Genomic DNA, 17273 nt, shown 5'->3' on the forward strand with positions numbered 1-17273 from the left:
TCGCGCCGCGGCTCATCTTCTCCAATTCAAGACATTCCCGAATGCTTCAAGATGGCCATCTCAGTAAGGACCACCCTATTATCATGCGCACTTCGAGACTTATCATACTGACAATGAATTGCAGTGGAAGTCGTTTGACTTCTTCGACGTCGTCCAAATAAACATCGCCGACGACGAAACCCGACAGCTCTTCGAGGGCAACGAGATCTCGAGCGTTTGCGCAGGCTCCGATAGCCTTTTCCTTGGATCGTTCGATGGATATGTCAGCATAATAAACAAGTCATGGAAGATTGTCAAGCGCTTCCAGGCTTACGAGGCTGGGAGCATCACGCATATGCGCCAGGTCGAAGGAACAAGTCTTTTGTTGACAGTTGCGGTACGGCCTGTTGAAGCTTAGATAACGAATTGACGAACTGATGGCGTTGATAGGAGGATATGAGCAGTGAGCCTGTTCTTAAGGTGTGGGCGCTCGATAAGCTTGTTAAGAAGACCAACACACCGACATGTCTGAGCACGGTCATGATCAACAATAACCGACGGCAATTTCCCGTGAGTCTTGGTGGGAGTCTGATACGACATTGGAAACTGACTGATTGAAGATATCTGCGTTTGCGGCTACGGACGATCTTACACAAATCGCCGTAGGATTCACCAACGGCGCAGTTACCGTAATTCGAGGTGAATTGGTCCACGATCTTGGTACGAAGCAACGAATTGTTTTCGAATCAGAAGAGCCTATCACCGGTGTTGAGCTCGCATGGGATGCGGCACAAAAGCTCACCACTTTGTTTGTTTCCACGACCTCACGAATACTGAAGCTCGGTTTATCCAAAAAGGGCCATGGATTACCGCCCAAGACCATCGAAGATGCCGGATGCGCAGTGGGCTGCATGACGCGTGACCCAAATACAGACGGTGTCATTGTTGCGCGCGACGATGCTATCTACACATACACGTTAGACGGTCGAGGGCCACCCAAGGCGTATGAATCGCCAAAGAGCAAGATTGATGTTTACAATGAATATGTTGCGCTCGCGTGCCCGCCAGCAAGCAGCACTGCGAAAGATTCTGAGGCAATGAGGCGACGCTTTGGTAACACTACTACTAATTCTCTATTCAATGCGTCGTCTTTTGTGTTGCTGGATATGGATCTTCGAGTTATCGGTCATACAGAGACTTTGATGTCGCCTGTGGGACACTTTGTTGACATCTGGGGCGATTTCTTCACTGTTCTCCAAGATGGCAAGGTAAGTTCCGTCTGCCGATACGAGATCCCGTTTATTAACTTCGTCAGGTTTACCGGTATCATGAGAAAAGTTTGCAGCAACGACTAGAAATGCTGTATCAGAGGAACATGTTTCCTCTGGCTATCGAGCTGGCGCAAAAGTCTGGAATGGACAATGAGCAGCAAAGCCTTATTTACCGTCGATTCGGTGATCATCTATACCAAAAAGCCGACTATGACGGCGCCATGGTTCAGTATATTCGAGCAATTGATACGACTGAGCCATCACAGGTCATTCGCAAGGTGAGTAGCTCTCTGTATGAAGGAACAAGACTAATGTTTCTAGTACCTCGATACACAACGCATTCACAACCTAATCCAATATCTGGAACAACTCCACGAACATCGAAAAGCGACTGCGGACCACACAACCCTTCTCCTCAACTGTTATGCAAAGCTCAAAGACATCAACAAGCTTGAAAAGTTCATCAAGTCTCCTGGCGACCTCAAGTTTGATCTTGATACAGCAATTGCAATGTGTCGACAAGGCGGATACTACGAGCAGGCTGCATACCTTGCCAAGAAGCACGGCGAGACTGACCTTGTGGTGGATATCTTGATAGAGGACTCCAAGAACTATGTCGAAGCGCTCGACTATGTTTGGCGTCAGGATCCTGATATCGTAAGTTCTATCGCGTCCTGGATTGAACCATTGCTAATACGTTCAGGCATACCCTTGTCTACAGAAATACGCCCGAGTGCTCATTGAGAATTGTCCTCAAGATGCTACCAAGTTGTTCGTGGACTACTATACAGGAAATTACCGACCTCGGCGCACTATAACGGTGCATAACGAGATTGATACGCCCACCAGCGGCGGCTTTGCAGCTGGAGCAGCCAGCGCTGTTCAGAACTTGTCCAATCTGCTGCCTCTACCTTATATGAATACATCTTCGGTCGCATCTCCAGGAACAGTCGGAAACACAAGGGCTGTGGTTAGCGACGGAAACATTATTGTGGATAACGACGATATTCCTGCACCCAAGTATACCCCTCCTCCACCAAGAACCGCATTCTCATCGTTCATCGATCACCCCGACGAGTTTATCGTCTTCCTCGAAGCATGTCTCGAAGAAAAGGAGCTCAAGTCGAGCGATCGAACAGATCTTTACACTACCCTCTTTGAGATGTACTTGTACAAGGCAAGCGAAAAGAAAGGACAGGATCACAAGGAGGAATGGGAGGCCAAGGCGAAGAAGCTCATTCAGGGTGAGCACGTGCCAATGGAGAGCTCGAATGTTCTGCTTCTCTCGCATCTTGCGGATTTCCAAGATGGAACTATCCTTGTCAAGGAACAGGCAGGACTGCGTTTTGACATTTTTAGATCTTACACATCGGCTAAGGACACACGAGGCGCCATGAAGGCACTCAGAAAGTACGGTCCTGAGGAACCGCAGTTGTATCCAGCTGCCCTGGCATATCTCACTTCTGACCAAAGGGTACTAGAGGAAGCCGGCCCTGATGAGTTGGCCAACGTGCTAAACAAGATCGACAAAGATGGACTCATGGCTCCTTTGCAGGTTATCCAAACACTTGTAGGTCAATCTTCAGGCGGCGGTGTAGCTACCATGGGCATGATCAAACCATACCTTCACGAGACAATCACAAGAGAGCGCAAAGAAATTGCTACCAACCGCAACCGCATCAACAATCTTCGTGGCGATACAGAAAAGCGCCGCGAAGAGCTTGCAGACCTAGGCTCCAAACCAGCTGTTTTCCAAGCAACCTGGTGCTCAGACTGCAGCCAGCGCCTTGACCTTCCAGCCGTCCACTTCCTCTGCAAACACAGCTTCCACCAACGCTGCGTTCGAAGCGGCGGCAACGACGGTGATGCGGAATGTCCCAAATGCGCACCTGAAAACGACATGATCCGCAAGATGCGCGAGGGACAGAAGGAGCGGGCGGGCAAGCATGATCTTTTCAAGATGGACTTGGAGAACAGCGAGGATAGGTTCAGTACGCTTGCGGAGTGGTTCTCTGGAGGTGTTATGGATGGGCAGAGTGCTGAGTGAATGTTATGAAATGAGGTGATGGCGAGATGCATGGAGTCTGAAGGAGTTTTGGGTTCTTATTTGGTCTTTGCCTTGTTTTTATAAGGCTTTGACAATTATACAATCAAGATTTAGGCAGAATGGTCTTATTTGGTTCAATATTGTTGTGGACGCTCGTACGTTTGCTGGTGAGTTGGTGACAAAGAGCTTTCAAGATGCGTCGCTGCCTATCTTAGAAGAGCTTGGACAACTTTAGGATAAACTTAAGCAATCTTATGGTACGTTTAGAGGCCCTCCTGGTATGCCACATGACAAACTTGCTGATGATCCTGTCTTTAGAGGTTTACCCCTTTTCCAATCATTCTCTGTAGAAACACAAATATGCTCGGTGACATCAGAGTTCCTAACAATCTTGTGATATAGTTGCTCATCATTTCGAGTTCTGGCCTTGTTTAGTGTCTCCGAACTGGGCCCTTTGCTTATCCTTTGCCGAAAGTTGTTGCTAGAATCATTCGACATTATGCTTGGTGTTTGAAACAAGCTGACTTTACCCAACAAAAGCTCAGCATTTCTTTTTAGAATATCGAAATCACATGTTGCGTTTCATTTGGTGCTTCAGAAAAGCTAGTGGCTTTTGTGCTAAAAGGTATTGTTTGGTGAACCTCGCCGGGGTCCTCACAGTACAGATCGCTGCCCTATCAACGAGGTAAGATCCGACAAGTCATCGACGTGGCCTGGCTGTCTCAGAACTACGCAAGCCAATTAAGGACCGGAAGGAAGAGTGGAAGCCTGAAAACATCAGGAACCCTTCTGCAGGTTCTATATTCAACTATTTTCCGGTGGCAAAACAGAAGAAGCAGCAATCAGACGATGTTCCTAGCAAGCTGAAGGGAGATGATAGCAGTAACCAAAGACTAGAAGCGTATTGTCACTGCGAAACTTTCCCCCGAGTACCTCCACCTTCACTTTTGCTTCCTCGCCATATATATATAGACTGGCAAAGTAGAGAGGACATGGGACAACAGGGTTTCCACTGCAGCAGTCCCTAACTCTCGAGTCTCCCATTGACGCCGTTGATGAACCTCCTGCGTTCTCTCCAACTGAAGAGGTCCCCAAGTACGTCATACGTGAACCATGAGAATCTGCCCTCCGATCAAACCCCTTCTGTCAGGGACCTCTGCCCATGATGCATTACAAATATTTTAGGAGACTGCCCAACCCCTTCGCCACTTCTCCCCTGGCTTCGATTTCCCTCCCTTTAGAGATCTTAGGAGAGATCGGAGGTCACCTACAGGTGCAGGACCTCGAGAACTGCTCACTCGCTTGCAGAATTCTTAATAACAGCATGCGGACTCACCTGTTCAGAGCGATAGCATTTACCGGCCATAGAGAAGCAGTCACTAGATATTTGTTAGCCTAACTGTCCCAGGACTTGCCGAACACTCATTTTGCCGTGGAGAGGTGGACCTCAACACCTTGCAAAAACAGTACGGGACTGCACCCCAGGAGAGAAGCAGCACTATTCGCATTATGGGCGGTCGGTCCCGAATTATTGGTAGGCTAGACCAGGTCCTACCACAAGAATTCAATTCCGAACAACTTTACAGTCAAAGGGGAAAATCGTCAAGTACTGCGGCAGTCCGCTCAACCGATGTGCTCAGGCCATTCTTATATAGATGGCAGGCTCATCCAAAGAAGTTTTATTCACTGAAGCTCATCAAGCATCTCAAGTGGAGGAGTCCCGATGGCAATCGAACCTAGGTAGACTCCGTGGGATATGTCCACGAGTCATTTTTTCTCCGACAAACTGAACTCGCAGATTCGGCATTCATACCCAGCTTCTCCACGGGAGCAATTTCGGAAACCGCAATAACAGTCGACAAAGAGCACCATTCAAAGTCCCTCGCAAGACATCTGTCAAGGTTAGCGCATTGTACATGATTTTGATACACTTCCTACGAAACTGGATATGGTTCCATCTCTGGCATGAATATCAATTCTTGCATTTCATGACGCCGTGCCCAGATCGCCAGCATGATGATAAGTGAAATCCCGTGGAGTGCTCTTAAACCGTCTTGTGGATGATTAGGAGTAAATAAGACTCTTCTCCTAAAATTGTTATTGTTGATAGTGAGAGCAGTGTTGGCGATGCAAGCAACGAGCCAAATCTGAACAACTCGCTTTCTGGGGAATATGCGTTTCATGAGGTGATGGCTAATCTAAAACGCATTTCATCCTCTTCCAAGTCTGCGGTTGATCTTGGGAAACGAGCTACGTCTGACTAGCATTGGGCCACTCCATCAATGATGTTACCATCAATCTGGGTCATCGTGGCCTCGGCATGGGCAAGATTCCGGCTGGTCGTGGTCAAACTTCCCAAGGCCTGCGGTCCTGGCATCCTCTTGAACTAGTTTTCCAGTCCATATATCAACGTGCGACGTCCATTCTAGTTAACTCAGACAGCCAAGATTAGAACGTGGAGAAGGACTATCACCGATCTCGACGACTACTCATAAATATAAAGTCCCCGACAACTTCCCATCGGGCCATGCAGCGAGGTCATGGGAGACCAGCACCTCCCTCCGCCATTTACATATGGCTATCCCAGTCAGCCAGCTAATGTCGAGGAAATGGAGGCCCTTGTCGACTAGAATCCAGGCCGAGATGCACTGGACAACATCGACCATGTTCCACTGCAGAAGAATAGGAAGCCGCTTAGCCACCCACGCACGCAACTTGGACAAGTTGAATCCCAGCCACGATCTCGTACAGATCCTGTTGCGCCTCCTTGAATGGGACCACAACAAGCGAATCACCGCTTCTAAGCTAGCATCGTAACTAAGGTGATTAGGATAGCTCTCCTGCCCTGGCAATAGTGGCGATAGTGCCTCGTCCGGCCAAGACAGGGACGATGAGGCTACAGATGGCCAGGGTTTGGGATTGGTCTTAAGAGAGAGAGGCTTGGGAAGTCATGGTGTGCAATATGTCCGATGTGGAACCATTTCATTTTGAAGGCAACTTGAGTTTGCAAAACGGAAACTTTATCGGATCAGCGATTTCTGGAATATCAACAAACATCTTCACTTCTAAAGGAACCTTAGTACAACCATGCTGTCTACGTAGTCCTCAATAATGAGCGACACCCTCTTACTCACCCCGGTCAATCGCTGCCCCACGTCGCCGCACTGCTTGATCTCACAACTTACAACCTCCTCCCTCACATCACCACACAATGAGCACCAAAGACTCACCAAACCCCAAAATGCCTTTAATAGAAGCTCGATCACTCGTCGCATCATTCTCCCGAGCTCTCACATCCTTCCAATCATCTCAAGACTCACTCCGCATCCTCTGCACTCTACCCCACACTTCCAATGTCCCCGCGCCGCGCCGACCAACCCGCCCGCTACAGAATCTTGTGATTCTAGACTCAAGCTTCAATCCGCCAACGTTAGCGCACGCAAGCATGGCACGTTCTGTGTTGAGATTAGAAGGGGAGAAGAGGTTGATGTTGCTTCTTTCGGTGAATAATGCTGATAAGGCGCCGAAGCCGGCGAGTTTTCCTATCAGATTGAGTATGATGGAAGCGATGGGACGGGAGTTACTTGATGAGGGTGTAGAGATCGATGTTGCGGTTACGACGATGCCTTTCTTTCACGATAAGGCGAAAGCGATAGCGGAGTCAGGGTTTTATGCTACACAAGATGGAGATCAACCAACACAGACGTTCCTCGCGGGCTTTGACACGATAGTCCGCATTTTTAATCCAAAATACTACGGCGAAGGAATTCAAAACGCACTGGGACCATTCTTCGAGAAGTGCAAGGTGAGAGTTACGACAAGGCCGGATGAGACGTGGGGAGGAGTCGATGAGCAGAGAGCGTGGTTGACGAAGGAGAGGGTGAGGGATGTTGGAGGTGAAGAGGCTTGGGTTGAGAGGGTGGAGTTGGTTGAGGGAAGGGAAGGCGATGGCGATGTGAGCAGTTCGCAGGTGAGAGAAGTTGTGAAGAGTGGTGAGGGGAGTTTGGATGGGCTGGTTGGAGAGGAGGTGAGACGGTGGATCGAGAGGGAGGCTTTGTACAGAGATCGCGATGAGAGTTTGTAGTGCTGTGTCCGATTAGCCGCTGACGTTCGGCGATCTCATAACTTAAATTCGAAGTTTTATAGATGCACCAGGAAGCTCATGAGCATTTGCTGGAAATCGTATGCTCACATTATATTGTTGTTTCCTGGCCTGGGCGTTTCTCTGGAGCACAGGCACTGCAGGGTAGAGAGGACAAGCCAGAAGTCATTTCAGCAACACCTTGCTTTGCGACTCAACACCAGTTTATAAGATCCTGTCTCAAGTAGATGTTTTCATTTCCGTGACTGTTCCAAGATAAAGCTGTACTCGGTTCAAAATTTAGTAGATCAAGGAGAGACACCGCAAGAGAAGGATGTTCGCCTGTGCACAAGCAGGGAACAAGACGACGCACTCAACGCACAGCGACAATGAATGCGCCTGCGTGAGCAAGAACTTCACATTTTTACGATTTAGTGCATGCATATCTCGAGGCAGATGCTACACATCTAGACAGCACTACATAAGACCAAGTCCGAAATCCGTTCCAACCCAAGTCTCAAAGGCATCACAGAGTCAAGCATGGCCTCCCATCTCGGCGCAATGATTCATGCAGTCGCATTCTGCTTCCGCATTTGATATCAATTTCGGCGCAAACCTCTGAAGTGATCCACTTCAAAAAAAAATCGAAGCTCTCCCATCGTGCAGAAAAAAATCACTGCATCCACTCTTTCCTTGCTGTGATTCGCTGCGCAGCTCAGAGTCGTCTGCAGTGGATCACCGATCCACAATACTTCAACCAATCAGAATCTCCACGTCTCTCAAAGCCCTGCGGCTCAAAAAAAAGAATTCTGCCAGCAACTTTTAGGCGGTGAAGCCCAGGTGATCCCGCGCCCCACAGCCTCTCTATAAAAGCGCGCCTTCCCTCCAACCTTTTGGACTTTTTTCCTTCTTTTCTTCTTCATGTCGACAATACTTCAGAGAATCATTTCTATAGTATTCGACCTTCTCTTGGTTCCCTAAAAGAGCCACAGATCCCACCCTGGTTGATGAGTGCATATCCTCGACACCCTAGAGTGAATACCTTTGGTCCTCTCGATCTGTCCGCAAGGATGGCGGTCGCCTGCTTTACTGCGGGTGGCTGTATAGAGATGGTTGTATTTGATGATCTCGACCCTGATTGCGGTCTTGCCTTCGGGCGCGCGGTCGGGGTGGGTGTTGACGGACGTCTGACAGGCGTGTTTTCTACTTCTCTTTTTCGTTGCTTGCTGGGGCTTGCCCTGGGGGTGAGGAAGAAGCTGTGATGTATACGTGTGTTGCTGTGATAGCTGAAGCATATGCGCGATGGCTAGGGAACACTGTGCAACGCTGCCGTCACGTCGCGTTGATGCGCACAAGTCTTGCTTGAGTGCATGTCTATTCCCAAATGTCCTACCGATTAAATATTCCCCCAATAGACCTGTCCGAAATACGCCTCTGATCTCTGAGATAAACAAACCCACGCACTCCGTGGTTCCCATGTACCCACGACCTTCGCGCTCTATGTGCTCGCCGTCCGCCCAGTGTTCTCATCACTCATCGCATTCATTCGTTGATACTTCGTCGTTTCATGGCTTCCGCGCGTAAACATACCGCACCATCATGTATCCATGAACCCTCCGATTACCGATCACTTTTCGCATCGCCGCAAGAAACTGCGGGTATTCCTCCCTCGGCCAGTTCAGCACGTTATGCCAAAGATACAGCGTGTATCCTACGACGAGTCAGCAAGCGAACGAGAAAATGCGACGGCGTAGACATACCCTCGAGATCGTTTTCCAAAGTCAACCTGACGTACTCGCCCAGCTCAGAGAGCTTCCGATTATTGGTCCATCCTCCCACGGGTAGCTGCAGCCCAAACATCGTTAGCAGGTATCACCTCAAACAAATCCATCGTCGTACCTTGTAATCAAATATCCTGACATCCGTGAAGCCAGCCTCTGTGATACTTCTCTCCTGCAGCGCCTCCTGCTGAAGAAAAAACGTCCTCCCCGTTTCTGCGCCGCCTTTCTCGTACAGATCCGCCCACTTCTGGAGTGCAAGCTCGCTGTCTGTCGTTCCGTCATCGGAGTAGAAGTGTATGTCAGCCTCGCATGATTGGACCCAGCCACCGGGTGCACAGCAGCGATATGCTTCTTGAAAGAGGGCGGGCCAGTCTTGGACTGATCCAAACAGGTAGCGGATGTGGATGAAGTCAAAGTAGTTGTCTTTCCAAGGCCAAGTGAGAGTTGCATCTGCGATCTCAAAGTGAACGTTTGGAGGGACCCATTCGGGCTGCGTGGGTGAGAGGTCTGAGCCGATTACTTGCGCACTTGGATATGCATCTGCAAAGTCTCTGAAGACGTGTCAGTCAATTGAACAGAGACGTGGGAAGGGAAACTTGCATTGCCCATATTCCAGAACCAGTTCCGACATCGAGAACTCTCTGAACATGAGGCGGTATGGGCGCCAAGAAGAGGTTGTTATCTAGCAGCATGGTGAGGTAGTGATGAGAGATGTCAACCGATTGAAGCTGCTGCTCGTCATTCGGCATAACATATTCACTAGCATAGCGATCGCTGTGATATGTTCTTCCCTGAATAGTTCTGTACTCAAGAATGCTCGCCGTCACCGAGTCCGGGTACATAAAACTGGCACTGAGCGGGATATGTGAGTTGAGCGTAATAACAAGACATACGAGATATGGACTAAACTCACGCATCGGATCCAAGAGCTGAGTCAATTTCATAGCGGTCAATATCGGAAGTATCCTACAAACACGGCAAAAAAGACACAAGATGTTAATTCTCAATGATTATTACTCTACAAGTTTTGACGCTTTATGTAAGAGAGGGAGGTTAGGTAGGGCACAACGCACCTCAGGGTCCTCTGCGGGGATGAGCTCAGCCTGAGGAGCGGGGGAAGATGGAGCAGCGGGGGCTGCAGCAGGAGGAGAGTCAGTGAGGAAAGAGGGTGAAGAAGCGGCAGTGGCAGTGGGGGTGTCTCGAAGTTGTTGGTCTGTCATGATATATCGCGATCCATGGGATTACTTGATACAGTACTTTTATGTGAGTGATATGGGGGGTGGGTGTATGTGTGTTGTTGGTTGAAGGGATGTTTGCAAAGAGTGGAGATGTTTCTGGACAGGGTATATCATTAAAGAATACCGACAGATGATGAAAGAAAAGAGAAGGAAAGAAAGTGAGAAAAGGGAAGGGAAAATGAGTCTAGAGGTTAGAGCTAAAACTAAAGGTCGGTATAGCAAAAAGCAACCTTGATTGAAGAACAAGGCAAGGCCAAGGGAAAACGAAAGATCAGAGGCAAACACAACCCAACCGACCCCTCCTTCGTCTGCCTTCGATGGAACCCAAGGTAATCAAGACAGACTAGGCTAGAGCCTTGGGTTGTGAACCAAAAGTTACTTGTACTTTTGCTCTGTTTGCTGAGGTACAGTAGATCCCGTCGCTCCCGTAAGCGGTGTCTCAGTACCGTAAGCTACTAAGGTTCAGTGGGGGGCTGCTTTTAGTCTAGTGCCCTCTTGTCTCAACCTTGATCGTTACATCACATCAACCTCTGATCATCACTCGTGATAGCTTCAATGAAACTTTTCTATCCAATCAATTCAAGAGCGTCCAGCGCTCGTTCGTGGCGAAACCTAACAAAAACGCCTGATCCTACTTGTCCCCCAGTATCGCGAATGCTAACCCCGTACCAGCTAGATCTAGTATTTCTCGCCCAAACAACTCCTTTCATTACGTTCTCGTGAGCTGCTTCCACCATTCAAGGTAGATTGATTCTTCATCATATTCTTCTTGCATGGACTCGCACCAGCTGCGAACATCATCCTGCAAGTCAGTTCGAATCCCGTCCTCAGTAAAAGCTTCCAGCATCTGCCGACACCACTCGTCCACATCAACGTCGTACCAAGGCTGGACCTTATCACGATCAAAATACCCCAGTATGAACTCGATCTCATACCCATGGCATTTCTGCCAGAAAAACCTTCTATTCTCAGAGAAGTCGGTTTCACTGATCTTCTGTTTCGTCAGCTTAAGACGTCTGCATGCATCAGACCACACGAACCACATATACCATGGATTCCACTTAGTATCAATAGCGAACTCATGGACGCGCCCAGGTCCATTTCGAATAATTGTGCCGTTTATATCGTACAGTAAATCGTACTCGTTGGTGCAATAGGGCCGCACTGCCTCGCATAGCGTCACCCACGAGCGCTTGAACTGCGCCGGCCTTCCGCGCCTTGTCGCAGAAATTTGAGCTGTGATGATATACAGAGCCCCGAGTATACTCTTAAGCAGAGCCTCCTCAACCACGTCAACCATCTCGTACTCGACCATGATGTCGAGCTTCTGCCGGAAAATGTCAGCGACTTCTCCATGATACGATGCCTTCCAACGGGTCGCCGATGTGCTGTGCAAATCAGCATGAAGAGTTCCGATGAGTGTACCAATGGAACTAACGCCCACCCAGTCATCATCCCTTCCAGGCCTCTTTCCCTTACAGGTCTTCTTGAGACCTTCTGGACACTCGTCGTACACTGTCAGTAGGCTGACACCTCGACTGGCATACTCCTTCAAAATCAATTCCAGCAGACGAGGCGGGATGTGCGACTTGAGTGCCAGGTCTATCGGAGACTCCGTGAAATAAGTCTCCGTTATCGCACCGTCGACAAAAGGGTATGGGTGCGTGTCCGTCCAGTCAGACGCCGCATGGTAGAACGGGACCACGTCGGTGGCTAGCACGCTGTCGAGGGCGTTGGATCGAGTTGGGTTCGGAAAGCCATGGCTACTCAACAGCTCAATCATGTTGAGGTACATTTCAACTCCAGGTCTACCAATGTTAATTTGGAGTTGCTTCAGGAGTCGTGTGGGCATATGTCCAAGACCCATATCCAGTCGTTCGTAACGAAAACCGTTGAACGATTCACTTACCAAGTTCGCTTCCGCGTCAGCACCCTTCTCAAGGAGCCACTTAAGAGCTTCGTAGACACTTATCCGAATTCTGTTCTGCAGCTGTTCGCTTCGCCGACTATCTGGCCGCTCGTCCAAGTTGAGGAGTAGAGCATCAATTGGTCGATACTCCCTCCACGACTGTCTTACAGGCCAGGTTATTTCGACCGGTGCGGCGCCGTGTTCTTCACAAAGACGCATCATCGGCACGTAGGCCGACTCAACAGCCCGCCGAAACACTCTAAAGTCTTTAGCGCGGAATACATACGAACGGGCAATCCGGTGCATATGCGTGCAGGTCAGGGTCAGCCTACACAAAGTATCCACGTTGGTATCACCGCCTTTGTCGATTATGTCGACGATCAGAGCTTGAAGCTCTTCCGGCAGGCCGAGAAGAGTGTTGCGCGGGATGAGGCCAGAGCCAGAGCCCGAGGCGGAAGTAGGTGAGTTTTGTTGTGAGGGCATAACTGTGGTTGCACGAAATACTTTAGAGATGATGGTTTCTGAGAAGGAAGATGCTGTTCGGGTTTCTTGAAGTGATGACAATATGTAAGTGAGGTTTGATCTCTAGTTGATACTGCAAATGAGTGCCACTTTATACTCGTAAAGACGAACACTTGTTGACAAGGACATAGTGAGAAACTGGGACAATGAATGCTGTTCGCTACATCAACTGCAATATAGGATTGAATTGAGGAAGAAAGGATTGTTTGTCATTGAACAAGACAAGCGACTTTAATCAACAGGAAGCTTTCGTCTTGTCACACCTGAGTCTTACGGTTTATTTATTTGTTTCTTTGCATGATTGTTTGTTTGCTTTAATTTACACCGGCATGACATGTAAGAGGACAAAAGGCGTCTCGAGCCTCATGAAGCATGTGTATGAATGTGATCAATAAAATCAGTGCCGGCAGATTGACGACATCCAGCATAGAGATTCTGTTCAGTCTTGCACTCTCCGGAGCAGTTACTCTTCTCCATCTCAACTAACTGATCATCGTTAGTTCTTAATCAAGTACCTATAGTTCTAGGAACATATAAATCGGTCAGCTTCCAGTCGTTATTTGTTCTTCCGCTATATTATTGAGTAGCTGGACATACCAGGATCTGGTCTGAATAGCAGAAATGAATGGACGAAGAGCAAGCCGAGCATTAAGTGCTGACGGGTCGCTACTGAGGTGGCATTTTGTCACATAGTAAGAGAAAAGGACTATATGAGTTTTCATTCTTATTTTGTTACAATCTAACTCAAACTGACGCCCCAATTTCCCTAAACTACTTTAAACACCAAAATACAGACAACGTACACTTACGTGGCAAGGAGTAGGACTATCCTCAAAAGTCATGAGATAACGACGACCCCCCTTTGTAAGCTCCCAGCCAGTCAAGTTCCTCTCAGAAGAACGTTCCAAGCATCTAGAGGCATATTTACCCAGTCAGCTTCCGTGTTATCCTCGAACCTGGAGGGATCAAGCTTATGACGAATGTCTTTGATGATCCACGTTCGGGAATGGGCTATATCGTCAGGAGGATACCACCCTCTGGGGCGAAGGAACTCATGTCTACCTGAGCAAGGTGCTTTGTCACTCAAAACATCTCCAGCGGTTGTGATGTAACCCCCACAGATGTAGCTGATTGAAGTGCAAAGCTCACGCCAGCACCATGTGCCATCGCGATCAAAGTTGAGGCCTCCGTTCTCTCCGTGCCTTGCTTCCACCCCCCGCAGAGCCTTAGCGATATCTTCAAGGACTGATTGCTCATTGCCATTAATAAAGTCATGCTCCCACATCAATTTTACCTTGGCCTCAAAGGTATCGCCAAAGTAGCTGGGGCTCTCTCCTTTGAATATCCACGGCGAAAAAAAGTCGTCGAAAAGAAGACTGAGCAATTCGTCCCTGTGTTTCCCTTAAAAAGGTTGGGAGGTAGCTGCTGTTCAAGGATCGCTTTCTTCAGGTGGACCTCGAATAGAAATGGCGGGCAAGCTGATTGTAGCACCATCTCCATCGGAGAAGCCCAACTCGAGTGGAGAAGTGGTCGGTATTTCGAACGGTCTTCTTTCTCGCGAGCAATCCTCCGTGGAAAATCAGATGGCAACTCGAGTCCTATGTTGATAAGGAACTTGATCACCAAACAAATACCGCGATGGTAATCTGCATCTCTTGCCGTTGAAAGCCTGGTCAGCAGGGCTGGGGGTAGAACGGAGGAAGTTGCAGAACCCTCATCCCATCTGAACTGGCGCGCACTATACCCGTTCTTCAGCAACCACTCGGCTGCTTCGACGTACTTCTCACCTGAGAAGTAATCATCCAGATACCCTTGTAAAAGAACATCAAGTGGTGTATAGTATTGTTCTACGCCAGGCCCACCCACAGGTCCCCAGAGTTGACAGATAGGATCGTTTTTGTGTTTGAGACACGAGATCATGAGCTTTACATTGGCACGAGAGCACGCATGCTTGAAAAAGATCTCTCTCACCGTCGTAAACCTGCTTCAAGGTCATTTGAAAGAATCGAGATGACACGTGATGAATACTGAAATAATCTTTCCAGCTCATATCCTGATTGTCGATGATGAGGAAGAGAAGCTCATTGGGTAGCCCCAGCAGACTGGTCTGCTGGGGCTTGGTATTGGTTTCTGTAGTTGACGTTTTGTTTTTGTTGTTAAGGGAATTTGGTTGTTGAATTGACTGTAGCACCTCATGTCTTGGATGGTCTGTTTTATAGCCAATGGATCTTTAACTAGTGAGCCTATAGCTTTGGCTACGACAAAATGGCTTGTGTGCACACAAAGACAAAGAGTATCAAAGACTTTAGACATTGGTCACACATGGACTCATTGTGTCTTTCGACGTGAGGCAGTGAGAGGACCGGCTGTTCTGTTAAGGGACCTGTTCCAGTTGCAAGAGCCAAGCCCTTCTTAAATCTGACTTTGATTAATTTGACCAAGAGTTAGAACGACCATGAACTCAAGTGTTGTCTCTAATGTTCTCGTCTGTCTACAGTTTGTTGTTGGGACTGGAAAACGAAGAAAACGGGCACGTCACGTATGCTCCACTGATAGATATCAACCATAACAAGGACATTTCACAATTCGTCTAGTATTGCAGAGAAGTTTTCAAGGGACACAGTGAATGACTGAGACGTGTACCGAAAGTTCAAGGGCAGCCAGTCGCTTTACACATAGGGTTAAAGCAACTACTAACTTCTTGGTGATCTTGAAGGACTTGACCATGAGTTTTAAAGAGTAATCAGTGTGCTAGAAGTTCACTTGGTGCTACATCTGAAGTCCCGTGAAACGTTAAAGATTAGTAAGAAAAGCGATTTGTAACCCCTGAGGACATATCATCTAGCAACAATTTCGCCTTTCAACCCGCAGCAAGACTTGGATTTCATCTTCCTTCGGATTGATCGTCTTTTAGGAGATCTTTTGCTCCAGCGGACACTGTCCATCTGTATAGTTTGACCCTCCTAATTCCGCTGTTCATCCTTCCCATATCGTCCTTCGAGGCGTTCCATTCTCGACAATAGAGGCTTTCCATCCATAGCTGTGGTCTGTTGGTCTGTGGCGATTCATTCCAGTAATCTCATCCCTCACTGTTGCTGAGTATTTTCAGTCTGTCGATAGTGCACTACCTTCAACGATCGAACGGGCATACACCCATGGCGGAGGAGATACCTTTCTTCCTTGTTCGTCAGCCCCTCCCTTTGATCCTCGAGGTCTTTCTCCAGCTGTACACCAGTGATGGAGAACTCGACCATGGCCATTAGAAGGGGCCTGTAGTGTTGGGGGACCTGGCTCCAGGCGCCTTCGTCCAGATCGATCTCCAAGGTGACTTTGGGGTTTCGTAGCATGCTTGAACATCTGCGAATAATGTAATAGTCTCAGTACGGCTTCTGCAACCGGATAGTAACATGGAACGTGAGCCCAAGCTCATCAAACAGGACAGGACATACATGGCGAAGTCTGCGGAGATCTTCCCACTCAAGAGAATCATCTTCCGCTATGAGTAGAATGATTTCAGGGGGCAGTCGAGGCCGAAGGCTTTGGTTCGTGTTGCGTATCACCGACATGTTGCTACTTGGAGGTAAATGTGTGCAGGCTTGATGTCAATTTCTCAAAGATTTTGGCTTGGGTAAAGTCTCTGCAAGTTACTATTGCTTGAGATGGCAGTCCACAACTCTCAATTTATACTCATATCTCAGGCTCCTTAGTCCGTTTTCCGCTTCTGTAGAATTGCATGAAAGTACTTAGAAGCAGACTTATTGAACTTACCTGTGAACAAGGCCATTGGGCTCACAATATGGTCTCTGATCTGTAGGTATTCATAGAATAAATACAATCGGTTGCTGAGAACTTAGCATACCAAACACTCACTCACCAGCGCAACTCGGGGGGGTTCCGAAACAAGAACTTTCTTTTCAATTTTGACCGAGGCTGTTCTTTCAAAACTATGAACACATCATTGCTAGTTACTAGTTACTACTGCTATTGGCAGAGAATACCATGCAGGAGTTGCGTTCCACTCTACTCTAGGTGACCAGCTCCAAGCTTGTGGATGCTTTTCAGCCCCCTCGATAGACTCATATCAACTGTTCTTCATCACGGATTCTCCAGTAACTGTCGAAATTCAACCTCGGTACTTCAATTGGTCTTTGCTAAGTTTAAATAAGGAGGAGAAAAGAAACAAAGAGAAATGTGCACATGGCCACGATCGTTGCTATACCGTCTCTAACAATGCCATTGTACAACAAAGAAGTACTCGAATCACGCAATAGACAGCTTAGAGGTGGCATAAGCGTGAAAGGGGAATCAGTCAAATCTCAATAGATACCTACCCATGTCTCAAACGCTTCAGTCTATTGCCCCGTACATAAGAACCTCCTTTACAAAAGAACTTTGCAAGATAGAGTCCATTAGGACTCTTAAGCATGGTGATAACCCCCCCCCCC

General features: G+C 48.2%; 5 protein-coding genes across 8 annotated transcripts; 2 read left to right on the top strand and 3 right to left on the bottom strand.

The window, feature by feature from the left end:
- The first annotated feature begins 6 nt into the window (after window positions 1-6).
- Window positions 7-3584, top strand: FOIG_00164 (uncharacterized protein). The gene is made up of 7 exons (XM_031196170.1): window positions 7-63; window positions 125-376; window positions 430-549; window positions 600-1247; window positions 1295-1528; window positions 1572-1907; window positions 1954-3584. Exons 1-7 carry the CDS (start codon window positions 52-54, stop codon window positions 3295-3297), a joined length of 2946 nt encoding a protein of 981 aa, XP_031071937.1. The 5' UTR covers window positions 7-51; the 3' UTR covers window positions 3298-3584.
- Window positions 3585-6401: 2817 nt separating this feature from the next.
- FOIG_00165 (uncharacterized protein) lies at window positions 6402-7617 on the top strand. Its single transcript, XM_031196171.1, has one exon. It carries the CDS (start codon window positions 6509-6511, stop codon window positions 7379-7381), a length of 873 nt encoding a protein of 290 aa, XP_031071938.1. The 5' UTR covers window positions 6402-6508; the 3' UTR covers window positions 7382-7617.
- A 682-nt stretch (window positions 7618-8299) lies between these two features.
- On the bottom strand, window positions 8300-10628 carry FOIG_00166 (uncharacterized protein). 4 transcript variants are annotated; one of them, XM_031196172.1, is made up of 6 exons: window positions 10233-10628; window positions 10073-10125; window positions 9760-10011; window positions 9278-9710; window positions 9139-9223; window positions 8300-9089 (listed from the first exon to the last, which is right to left on the bottom strand). In XM_031196172.1, the coding sequence occupies exons 1-6, from the start codon at window positions 10377-10379 to the stop codon at window positions 8944-8946; spliced, it is 1116 nt and encodes a 371-aa protein (XP_031071939.1). In that variant the 5' UTR covers window positions 10380-10628; the 3' UTR covers window positions 8300-8943. The 4 variants fall into 4 exon arrangements, with proteins under 4 accessions (XP_031071939.1, XP_031071940.1, XP_031071941.1 ...); XM_031196173.1 differs by having other exon boundaries at window positions 8300-9223; XM_031196174.1 differs by having other exon boundaries at window positions 9139-9710.
- A 309-nt stretch (window positions 10629-10937) lies between these two features.
- FOIG_00167 (uncharacterized protein) lies at window positions 10938-13102 on the bottom strand. The gene has a single exon (XM_031196176.1). It carries the CDS (start codon window positions 12787-12789, stop codon window positions 11107-11109), a length of 1683 nt encoding a protein of 560 aa, XP_031071943.1. The 5' UTR covers window positions 12790-13102; the 3' UTR covers window positions 10938-11106.
- Window positions 13103-15804: 2702 nt separating this feature from the next.
- Window positions 15805-16175, bottom strand: FOIG_00168 (uncharacterized protein; the record flags this gene model as incomplete). Its single annotated transcript, XM_031196177.1, has 2 exons — window positions 15805-15923; window positions 15980-16175. 2 exons carry the CDS (start codon window positions 16173-16175, stop codon window positions 15805-15807), a joined length of 315 nt encoding a protein of 104 aa, XP_031071944.1.
- Window positions 16176-17273: the final 1098 nt, after the last annotated feature.

The sequence above is a fragment of the Fusarium odoratissimum genome (assembly GCF_000260195.1).
Source record: "Fusarium odoratissimum NRRL 54006 unplaced genomic scaffold supercont1.1, whole genome shotgun sequence".
Classification (NCBI taxonomy): Eukaryota; Fungi; Ascomycota; class Sordariomycetes; order Hypocreales; family Nectriaceae; genus Fusarium; species Fusarium odoratissimum.

What these genes read in the sequence shown, in the direction of transcription:
- FOIG_00167 (XM_031196176.1), bottom strand. Translation starts at nt 12,789, where the DNA reads ATGCCCTCACAACAAAACTCACCTACTTCCGCCTCGGGCTCTGGCTCT.
- FOIG_00164 (XM_031196170.1), top strand. An exon ending in GTCTTTTGTTGACAGTTGCG is followed by an intron (nt 377 to 429) that starts GTACGGCCTGTT and finishes TGGCGTTGATAG; the next exon opens with GAGGATATGAGCAGTGAGCC. An exon ending in GGCGTCAGGATCCTGATATC is followed by an intron (nt 1,908 to 1,953) that starts GTAAGTTCTATC and finishes TAATACGTTCAG; the next exon opens with GCATACCCTTGTCTACAGAA.
- FOIG_00165 (XM_031196171.1), top strand. Translation starts at nt 6,509, where the DNA reads ATGAGCACCAAAGACTCACCAAACCCCAAAATGCCTTTAATAGAAGCT.
- FOIG_00166 (XM_031196172.1), bottom strand. Translation starts at nt 10,379, where the DNA reads ATGACAGACCAACAACTTCGAGACACCCCCACTGCCACTGCCGCTTCT. An exon ending in GGTTCTGGAATATGGGCAAT is followed by an intron (nt 9,711 to 9,759) that starts GCAAGTTTCCCT and finishes ACACGTCTTCAG; the next exon opens with AGACTTTGCAGATGCATATC. An exon ending in TTTGGAAAACGATCTCGAGG is followed by an intron (nt 9,090 to 9,138) that starts GTATGTCTACGC and finishes GACTCGTCGTAG; the next exon opens with GATACACGCTGTATCTTTGG.